The sequence below is a fragment of the Capsicum annuum genome, chromosome 9 (assembly GCF_002878395.1).
Source record: "Capsicum annuum cultivar UCD-10X-F1 chromosome 9, UCD10Xv1.1, whole genome shotgun sequence".
Lineage (NCBI taxonomy): Eukaryota > Viridiplantae > Streptophyta > Magnoliopsida > Solanales > Solanaceae > Capsicum > Capsicum annuum.
In genome coordinates this window covers 186327971-186339955 of record NC_061119.1, presented here as the reverse complement: position 1 = coordinate 186339955, position 11985 = coordinate 186327971, and the positions used below count along the sequence as shown (strand labels likewise).

Here is an 11985-nt window from a genome sequence, read left to right as displayed (position 1 = left end):
GATTTGAAGTTATATATTGAGTTTTATACTAAAACGTTACTTCCATCTCAAACTATTATTTACATCTTTTCCAAGTAGTGTCGCACTTTTTTGAGTGTGAAGTGTGTGTATATGTATAAGGATATTTTAGAAATATTACTGAAAGTGCTCGGTAATATGTACGTACATGAAAGATTGACTTCTATGAAATTAATGGTGCTAGTGAATCATCATTCAACAGTTTTTGTGTCTCTGTCTTTCTTGTAAATTAATTCCTCTTGTTTTGGAATGGATAGTTTGATATCAACCAGTATTATCTCGGTGAATCTTTACTTTTTAATTATGTTAAAAATAGATGTTTGTTTAGTTTCCAAAGTCAATAGATAGTTTACTATTCTTTTGTTTATGTTACCTTGCTATTAAATATTATTTATTATCTAATGCACTTTTTAAAATATTAAATTCATTATATTCAAGGGTTCATAGAGTAAAATTACCCCTATTATTTAATATTTTTTAAAATATGTATCAAGTCAGTGAACAAATAAAAATGAAATCATTATCATCTTAGTCGGCAAAAATCAACTCCATAGCAGCTCATTATTTCTCAATGGCAACGTCAATGGCTCTTAGGAGAGTTACCACCTCACCTCTCTACCACAGGCTTGTTAACCCTGTCCGTTCTGCATCAGTTGCTCCTTCTGTTTTAAGATCTTTCAATACTAACGCTCAGATGGCTTCTTACGATGAAGATGATCGCGGAATCGATGTTGACAGGCGCTCCGGTCGTTCCGTGTCTCGCCGTCAGGAGGGTTTACCCAGTTTCTTCTCAGATGTGTTTGATCCATTTTCACCGCCAAGGAGTGTGAGTCAGCTGCTAAACATGATGGACCAAATGATCGGTTCTCCATTTGTAGCGGCGCCTCGTTCTATGGGCGCCGTAGTCCCATCAAGGAGAGGATGGGACGTGAGGGAGGATGCTGATGCTCTGAATATAAAAATGGATATGCCTGGACTCGACAAGGATAATGTGAAGGTGGCAGTGGAGCAGAACACGCTGATCATCAAAGGAGAGGGCGAGAAAGAATCCGAGGATGAAGAGTATAGGAGAAGGTACTCTACCAGACTGGAAATTCCACAAAAGTTGTACAAATTGGATGGGATTAAGGCGGAGATGAAGAACGGGGTGTTGAAAGTAGCGGTTCCAAAGGTGAAGGAAGAAGAGAGGAAAGATGTTTTCAATGTTCAAGTTGAATGAGCCTTCAGTTGTGTTGAGCTTGTGCAATTTTTAGGTGAATATTGTGTGAAAAATAACCTGCTGAACGATGGAAATATGATTGTCCCTTCAATTATCGAACGAACAGTTTAAGTTGTTAGTATACTGCTCTTCATGTCAAAAAAAAAAAAAGAACAAATAAAAATGAACATAGGGAGTAGTATAACTTTCTCTAAGGTATCGTTTGGTAGAGTTTATAAGAATAATGTAACATATGATGTATTAATAATGCATGTATTAGTAATACTTGTATTAGCTATGCTTGCAAACTTATGCATGTATTCTTTTTATGCAGTGTTTTGTTTGATGTATTAAAAATTATATGTTTTGTATAATTATTTTTAAAAAAAGTTGTTTGACGAAAATACCCTCTCTTTCTTTCCGTAAAAACCACATCCAACAAATTGAAATTCTTCTGCCTTCTCCCCCCTGCTTTTTATTGTGTGTATATATCATGTTCTTCTCACTGTTATCTACGTATGAGTCTCTATATTTTTTTCTTGTGTTTCTAATCTGTATGAGATTTTGTGTGTGTATAAAATGTCTCATTTGTTCTCTTAGCCGAAAACAAAATCCTGGGAAACGTAAATCGAAAAAAAAAAGAGAAGCGACCGAATCGTAAAAGATTCAAAAGATATGCCGGAAACGGGCGAACTTTTCGCCGGAAAAAAGAAAAAAAATTGAAAAAACAAGAAAAATTTAAAAAAAAAAAAACTTGAGCAAATTATAATATTCACTTTCTTTTGGCATAAAAAATTCAAAAGATAACTATTTTGCAATAATTTTATATTATTTACAAAAATTCAATTTCCAGTGAAATGGGTATATGAAACAAGAATGGAAAGGAATTGTAAAAAAAAATAAGGGGTAAATTAGTCATTTAATAAATTAATGCATGTATTGAATGCTTTTTATAACTAATACATAGAAAAATGGTGGTATTAGTTATACATAACATAATACACAATAGAGTGTATAACTAATGCTTGCATTAATTATACATAGATTGAAAAAGTATACCAAACAAGATGTTAACAATGCATAGAGCTAATGCATGCATTAATTTTTTTTAATCACACTCTAGCAAACGACCCTAAGTGGTAATGTCACAAGTAGACAGGGGATGATAGCTGGAAAAAACTATAAGTATTGAAACTGACCTTAATTTCATGAATAAGTTGCATTTATGGAAGGAAGAAAATAACGCTGCTTTATTTATCAAATAGTTTTAATATGAACAATAAATTAGACAAGAAATCAATCAATACATATATATATATATAATAGTGATGAATAGTTAATCCCATGTGGCATGTCTCACAAGCAAGTATTCATATTTATCTTTTTTGTCAATTTTTTGAATTTTTTTACTTTTAAAACTTATCTATTAATTACCTATTTCATTTAATTTTAAGATAATTAGCATTTACTAATATAATAATGAATGATTGTAACTTTTCTTTTTATTAGGCCATGTTAATTGTGAAATATCATTAACTAATCTTAACTCTACACTTTTCATCTTCCCTTTTAGGGCTGCTTACCGGATGGATCGGATGGACCATTACACTTAACAATTTGGCTTATCTGTTATCGATTTTAAAATATATAAATCCACTAGCCAACTAATAAGATATCGGTTGGTTCATTAACGGATGAACAATTATCGGGCGGTGTATCGAACCTCCACAATTTGAATACAAAATAGACAAATAGTAGTATTATATCGTGATAAAGAGAAAGTTCTAACTTTATATGCAACATAGTTATGCAGGGAAGAGCCTACTGAGCCATTCTACTATTTGTAGTTGGAACCTCAAGGAGAAAAGCACAGTAGACCTTTGGTTTTGTTAATTTCTAAACATGTATCAAGAAGAATAATTAGTCACTACGAATACATGATGAATATCTCTTCACTATCGCCAAGATAGATACAGAGGGAACTCCATAAATCATCAATATATTCTAAGATATGATTTTCTTTATAAAATAAATGAAGATGGCATACCGGCAGAAGAACCAAAGCTAGAAGTACTAGTAGTCAATTGGAGGCTTTGCTTTGCAAAGCTCTGAAAGTCCAAAGGCCGAATATATTATGTTACTTTTACTCCTAATAACTTCTCTTTAGTTTTTATTAGGGTTAATTACTAATGGACTTTAGGTTATTACACTAGAATTTAGATATATTAGTTTTAGAGTTTATATTTTATAATAATATAATATGTATTTTAATTTTTATATATCTAGGTGGAAAAGTATAAGTATATTAGGTAATTCTTAACGGGTTAACAGTTTATCTGATAAGGAAATTAAGTAATTCACTTCCACACGGATAAGCCGTTAATTATAAAATTTGTATCTGTCCACCAACCGTTTATTCGATAAGCCAACACGAATAAGCCAATAAGCCAATTTTGCGGTTGGCTTATTGAATATGGTTCGATTTTGAACAGCCCTATTCCCTTCTATCTATATAATTCTTCTTCCATTAGAGATCCCAAAAGTTGTCGGAAATATGGAAAATATTTATTGTTTTGTAGTATTATTTTCTTTGTTTATGATCAAAACAAATTCTTTCATCGTATTATAATTGTAGTTCTTCTCATCAAAAACATATTAGTAATTTATATATATAATAATTTGTTGTTTCATAGTATTATTTCTTTATTTATGATAAAACAAGTTCTTTCTTCATATTATAATTGTAGTTTGTCTCATCAAAAGAGGTATTTATAATGAAGTTTTCATCTATTTGAATTCTTAACTTGTGTTGATGTTACAATTGTGAAGGCACTCAACTTGGCGTGATATGACCCGTGCACAAGAGACTATGTTGATTCATTCTTGAATACTGTAGAAGTGCAAGAAGCACTACATGTTAGAGGAATACCCAAGAATGTGGTTCTTGCAAGTAATTATTTTCACTTTGAGCAGTTTAATTAGTAGTAATAATCAATTTAGATTTCAATCATAATTTTGTTAATACGACTTTACCATTGAGTGCATCTATACACGCAAATTGACAAGATTCACCTGACACTATTTTGCCAATCTTTCAAGAGGTTATGCAAAGTGGAATTAGAGTCTGGATATATAAGTGAGTTGGTCTATGTTGATCAAAAACTTAATTAGATTAAAATATATTTTTTATCCTTAATGAGAATTAAACAGTTATTGTAACATAAATCGCAAGTGTATGACATGTTTATCTGTTTATGATCTTAGGTTTCAAAACCTTTATTGTTTATTTTTTAAATATATTGTTTCCTATCAAATAGAATAATAGATTCACATAAATTGAAAGGAAGAAAGTTCATACTAATTTATAAGTAATTAATTGATATGTTCCTGAAATTATAATACTATGACTGCAGCGGAGATACAGATTATATAGTATCAGTCACAACAAGTAGATATGTCAAACAAAATTAAGACACCATTCAAGACATCATGGTACCCTTGATACTTCTAAGGTGGGGTACGTAATTAACAATGTTTGATATTTCTTCAAAATAAAATTATGTTTTTAAATCGTCTCATAACAATGTTGAGATTCAACTTCTAGCTTGTGATTAGTGATAAAAAAGTATAATATTTTTTGAAGTTTTAGGTCTTGTTTTATATGACGTGTGAGTAGGGATGGAGTTTATGTTATTTAACTTAGGAAACTTAATATCATCATATCAAAAGTTAAAATTAAAATTATACATGAATTTGAATTCTTGAAATTTTATTCCAGCATGCATGCTAGGACTTCTGAGTCTCTTGACATGTATATGTCAGATATTTTATTTTTTAAAATTTATTCTTTAACATGTATTTAATTAGTAAGCACAAGTTATCACAAAAGGTATATTATTGGAGAAGACAGAGAAGTGGAAAGAAATTAGGATAAAAGTTGAACAGAAAAATGAAAGAAAAATGCATGTTTAATATTACTCATGCAACTCAAATTATTCACTTTGAAAATGTGTTAAGAATTCAATTTAATATTTCAACTTTCTCATTTTTATACTTTTAACTTGCTATATCTTTACTTTCTCATTTTAAAACCTTTTTGAGATGAAATTTTCATTTGCTCATAACATTTAGTGTAATTCAATTAGACAATTAATGACCATAACAGGTAACATAATTATACATTACATGAATATATAGGAAGTAATTAGTTCTTCACATATCTATTTATTATTCTTTAATTAGCTTTTCTAATTGGCAAAATGGCTCAGTGGACCCCTGTACCAGGTCGATTTTGTAAGTTGTACACTTCTACTTACATGTACCCCTAAACCCACTAAAAACAGCATTTTAAACACATTTTTAGAGAGTGTAACACATTCTCCCACGTCAGCTGCCACGTGCGCCACGCCATCTGCCACATCATTTCAAGTATTTCATGAAATTTCAAGTCATTTTTAAAATGTTATATGATAAATTAAATATTAAAATTAATTTAATTTAATAAAAAATTTATAAATTATAGAAAAATTTAAATAATTATTTTTTAAATTATATCCAAATAATTAAATTATAAAATGTCATTTAATTTAATTTTTTCCACAAATTAAATATTAAATTCATTTCAAATAATTAAAATTATTCTCCAACTAATTTTAAAATAAATAAATAAAAAGAATAAATAAATAAATAAATAAAAAGAAATCGCCCCACTCCTTTTCTTCCTCTCTCTTCCCCCATTTTTTTTTTATTGTTCTTCATTCTTCATTTCTTTTTCTTTTTTTCATTCTTCTCCCTCATCTTCTTCTTTTTTTGATAGAAATTATGTGTTGGCTTTGCAAGAAATGACTATGGCGGCGTGAACAATGCTTCAACCAAATTGTCAAAAAGAAATCTCCAAATTTGAGCAACTGTGGAGCGAATTATTTATGTTTTTCTGTTCTCTTTTTAATCTTTTCTTAATTATTGAATCATGTTGTATTTTCTTTCTTGTAGAAATTGGGTTTGTTGGTTTAAGATAAAGACCAAAAAAGTAATTTTTGATTGATTTTGAAAATTTTAAGGATTTGGGGAAGAGGTGAAAAATGAGTAGTGTGAGTATGGAGGAGGATGATTCATCTTCAAAAATTAAACTTCCAGTAGATATGTATTGGGAGATGCTTGACAAATCAAAGTTTTTTTCTTAGAAGTTGCACTTGTAGTGTTGAAATCTAAGTTTTTTTTCTGCTATTGCTCCACACAAATTGATGTTGTGAGCCAGAGATTGATGGTTCAACGAAGTGAAAATTCTAGTTGTGGTGTTGTTGGATTGAAGTGTTATAACGGTAATAACCGACGTTAATGTAAGGGGAAGGGCACTGCAGTGGTGCTGGTGGGTTTGGGGTGTTCACGGTGGTGATGGCAGGTGAACAGAGAAATTGGTGGAGAAATTATTATTTTTCCTGATGTAGGTGGACGATGTGGGGGGACGAGTTGACGGTGATGGACGGCATGGGGATGGGAAAGGTGGTGGAAGGGGGTGGCGGGGTGGGAGACGGTGGTGGACGATGGGGGGCAGAGCGTTAATTTTAATGGTAGCCATGGCTAGATGGGGGTGTGAGGGGCGTTAATTTTAATGGTAGCCATGGCTGGACGGGAGAGGGGGGCTAGACGGAGGTGAGGCTTGGGGTGGGGGTGGCTGGACAGAGGAGGGGGCTGAGGGATGGGGTGGGGGTTGGCTGGGCGGGGGAAGGAGTTGAGGGGTGGGGTGGGGGTTGGCTGGACGGGGTAGGGGTGGGGAAGGGGGAGCTTTTTTATTTTTTTTTATAAATTTATTATTTTTAAATTTTTAAAAATATTTTTAATGTAAAAAATATGGAGGGAAAAAAGTATTTTTTAATTTTTTTTTATTTTAATATTATTTTTAATTTTTTTAATATAAAATTGGCAAAAAATTGATCCCCACTCGCACACCTGGCGAGTGACTACACTCTCTTTGTCCTAGTCAGTCATTTCAAGACCACATAGTCAAAATCAATGGTCAAAGGATGCAAAATATTATTCTTTAGTGGATTTAAGGGTCCAAATGACAAACATATAAGTAGAAGTATCCAACTTACAAAACTGACATAGTACAGGAGTCCACTAAGCCATTTTGCCTTTCTAATTTCCTACCATTTCTTTCAAACATATTTGATTTAGCCTTTGTTATGACACTGTATTTTGTATATTCTTTAACTGTCTTAGTCTTAATATCAAAAGATCTTTTTATAAATAATTATTAATGTGTAAAGATTAGCATTCTTGAAATATGAATATTATATGAATGAATTGCTAGCTAAGTACCACTATAGAAAGAGAAAAATTCTATAGAAGTTCTTAAAGCATAAAATTACACTCGAAATAAATTATAAGGTTATTGAGAAATTATTTCATAACTGTAAAAATAATATGTTTTATAACCGCGCGAAGCGCGAATATTTTCACTAGTATATATATATATATATATATATATATATATATATATATAAAGGAGAATGATGACCTTACTGATGTGACATATCTTAGAATCAAGGATTCATATCTATCTTTTATCTTTTTTTTATATTTTTTTATTTTAAAATAAATTATCTACTATGTTAAGAAAATAAACAATCATCTTATTTATTAGACCATGATACAACAGTTATGAACAAGATTGCTCAAAATTCCTCAAGTTTTAATCATTATGGAGCAAATATATTCATAACTCCTAAATACTAGAATAAATTACTATATTCATTACCTATGGAGAATTAAAAAGCTGTGCCTTCCCCAACTGACGTACCTTTTCAATTGCAACAATTACAAACTCTAACTATTAGTACTATATAATTCTTTTTCTACTGTTTTTTCTTTTTATGCTTGTTTTCTTTCTCACGAATGGGTGTTTTGAGGTAGAAAAAATTTATTTACAATTTTTTTTTGAAGTAATTTTGAGTCTTTTCTCTCTTATCTACAATTCAAAAGTTGTGGGTAAGGATTAAAGAGAACTTGTAGGTGAATAAACTTTTTCCTGATTAAGTGTAACTTTTTAATTTTCTTATTTTAGTTTAACCTTTTCCCTTTTCTTTTGGGTTTTTAATGCTATATTATATTAAATAAAGAAATTCAATCTTATTCCGTCAATTTAAATAAAGATGATTTCATTTTTGATATTTGCTAAGCAGGTAAATAGAAAAACTTATCAACACTTTTTTTAGCAGGTATATTTCCTTTTTCTAACTCTTGATATTACTTACATTCTTTTTATATTAATGTTTTTCTTTTACAAGAACATGCACATTACAGGAGTTTATAAGAATAATGGTTGATTATGTATACCTATTAAATCAATCTTATTATTCCTATATTTTCCAGATTAGATAACTATATAATCCTTTCTTTTTTAAGAATTGTAGATATTAATTAATTGAATCAATTGCATAAATTTTACCCCATTTCATTGAGTTAATTCTTAATTAAATATCTAATTTAATAATAGTATTTAAATCATATATCATATTATATTATCATCGTATCATAGTTTATACTAAAAGTTGAAAGCTTTCATCTTCAAAGTTGGATAATGATTTTACCCATGTTTAAATTTAAACTTTATAAAACATCTAATTAATTAAATACAAAGATTGACAAATTGTTTTGTCTTCTTAAAGTAAAAAGTCTATAAATATAAAGTTAAATCATAAAAAAATATTCATCAAAAATTGATATACCTCTTTACCCTTCAAGAAGTATAGTGATAGCGTATATTCTACATTAGAATTTTACAAAAATATATTTTTTTTATTACAAAAAAAAAGATTAATAACAACCAAAGTCTTTTGACCTTTTCCAGTCCTAAACTTAAATTTTTTTATTAGTGTAACTCCAAAAAGGTCTTAACTTGCTTCTTTTAACTACACGTCTACCCCATCAAAGTTTCCACCAATATAAATTGTGAGTTGATTTAGATGAATAGGAGATTGATAGATTTTTTCGTTCCTGAAAAGAATCAAGGCTGGATATAGAATATTTTAGTGTTAACTATTTTTTTGTTTTATGAGTAGGCAGAGGCGGATCTATTAAAACCCGTGAGGACGTCACGCCACCCGTAAACTTCGATGAAAACTTCTCTATATATAGGTAAATATAGAGAGAACTTATAAATATTAAGGTTGCCAACCTAACAACAAAAATGTCTTAGGGTGCTGTGGCAAAGGGGAGACCTTTCACCCAAAGGGCAAAGTTTCGAACAGATACTGCAGCAAGAGATTTGGAAATTTTGTTTTAATTTTGTTTTCTCAATTGCATCCAACTAGAGCGCATGTTCTTTTTTCTTATTTTAATACTCCGTCTTGTTGGTTTAGTATTGATTAACAATTATTTTGACTAATTTCATTTAGTAGTCTTTGACTTTTCATTATTTATTAATTAATATTTGATTAACATAAAATTAAAAGATATAGAAGTGTTGTTATATATATATAATGACATTTGAGATCTAAATTTTATTTAATTGTTATAAATAAAAATATGAAAAATTATTTCTTTGTATCTTGTAATTGTACAAATCTCCACCCCCAAATGATTTTTCACGAGAATAACGAAACTTTTAACCATTAAGTTATGTTGTCCTAAAAGTACAAAGGTTGAAAAACTTTAAAAATTTATAATTTGCTTAGTTTGATGATGATTGCCATAAATATTTTAAGATTTTATTTATACAATACATAATAAATTTTATATAAATATTAATATTACATATTATTTGAGTATCATATTATAGAAATATAATTTTACAAAGAGGTACCACTTTAATAACGACATTGCTATCATAAACAGAATGTCGTTATAGAGAAGTAAAATATAACATGAAAAATTGGTTATCAAGAAAATTAGGCCGATACAGTGAAATGTCGTTATAACGAGAAGCTGTTATAGAGAGATTTGACTATATAAGTTGAATTCTCTTCTTGTCTCTCGTCAATTTTTTTTTTTTTTTAAAAAACTTATCCCTTCATCTTCTTCCAAAATCAATTCTGCCAACCCATTGACCTTCTTGCTTCTTCTTCAATTTAATCGATGAGTTTATTTGACACCCGGAGAATCCAAATCCTGGATCAGTAGGAAAAAGGAAAAGAGAGAAAAACAATATAATTTTTATTTGATTTTCTTTAAAATTATTTTCTCATTTATGTGCTATATTAGAAAACTAAAAAAATCATTCATCTAGCTCTTTTAATTATATTAAATGTGCAATGTTGAAAAGCTAAAAAGTCATCTCACTCTATCTTTATTTTCATTATTTTTGCAATGTTTTATTGTCATAAGATCTAAAATACTTAATATATATTCATAATAGGTGTTTCATATTGTAGTCCTATATATAAAAATTATAAGACTTTGTGAAGATGATCACATAAGCCTTTTTAGTTGTTATGCATTTGATGCGTATTATATTCATGCTTTAATTTGACTCAAAGTATAAGATGAAGGCTATTGAACGGTGATCGACTTATGAAGTAAATGCGGACGAGAAGATTATTGTACGTTTACTTCATATTTTTATTATTTTTCAATGATAAAGATTGCAATAATGATGTTGTATTATTTATTTTTTATATGATCTCTCTATATTTTATTTTTATTTTGTATTTTTCATGAATTTTAATTGGAGAAAATTCATAATTTCTTTTGGTTTAAAATAGTACCTATGACTTTATTCAAAATAGGCTAACCATAGTCTTTTATAACCGCGCGAAGCACGGATAAATTTTCTAGTATATATATATATAAAGGAGAAACAAGACAAGGATGATGTGGCACCTCTCTATGGCGACCATTCTTATTTATCTTTTTTTTTTCCTTTTTTTGAATTTTTTCCACCATTTTTTGCATTGATCAATTTGTTTAATAAATAAATAAATTATTATATTTATTATATTCAATTATATCTCATGAGTTACAAAAATCCTCCATCCATTTACATTCTCTATTTAAGTAACATGTCCCTTCAACTTTCACTACTAAAAAAATTGGTAAAACCGACCACCAAAAACCGACCACAATTTGTGGTCGGAAAAAACCGACCACACGTGGTCGGTGTGTGGTTGGTTTTTGAAAAAAAAAAAATTTTTTTTTTTTAAAAAACCGACCACAAGTGGTCGGTTTTATATTTTAAAAAATCAAAATAATTATTACAATAATTTTAACAATTATAATTATTTATTTAACAAGCAAATTTTTTTTAAAAAAAGGAATAAAACCGACCACTTGTGGTCGTTTTTTTTTTAAAAATATAATTAAAAAATATTTATAAAAATCGACCACTTGTGGTTGGTTTTTTTAAAAAAATTTAATTAAAAAATATTTAAATAAACCGACCACTTGTGGTAGGTTTTTTAAAATACTTTTTTAATTTATTATTAAAAAAACCGACCACAAGTGGTCGGTTTTTTTAAAAATTTAATTAAAAATATTTTAAAAAACCAACCACTTGTGGTAGGTTTTTAAAAATACTTTTTTAAATTTATTTTTATAAAAACCGACCACTTGTGGTCGGCTTTGTTTTAAAATTTAATTAAAAAATATTTTAAAAACTGACCACCTGTGGTCTGTTTTTATAAATTCTTTTTTAATTTATTTTTTTTGAAAAACCGACCACTTGTGGTTGGTTTTTGAACTAAAAAAAAGTAAATATTTTTTAGTAACACCTAATTATATATTTGTAATCAAATATATATATATATATATATATATATATATATATATAT

At 28.9% G+C, this 11985-nt stretch overlaps 1 protein-coding gene across 1 annotated transcript; it reads left to right on the top strand.

Annotated features, from left to right (window-relative positions):
• Positions 1–568: 568 nt before the first annotated feature.
• Positions 569–1290, top strand: LOC107841934 (small heat shock protein, chloroplastic-like). Its single transcript, XM_016685784.2, has one exon. The coding sequence runs from the start codon at positions 590–592 to the stop codon at positions 1235–1237; it is 648 nt and encodes a 215-aa protein (XP_016541270.2). The 5' UTR covers positions 569–589; the 3' UTR covers positions 1238–1290.
• The last annotated feature ends 10695 nt before the right edge of the window (positions 1291–11985 follow it).

Coding starts and splice junctions, on each gene's coding strand:
- LOC107841934 (XM_016685784.2), top strand. CDS start 590: ATGGCAACGTCAATGGCTCTTAGGAGAGTTACCACCTCACCTCTCTAC.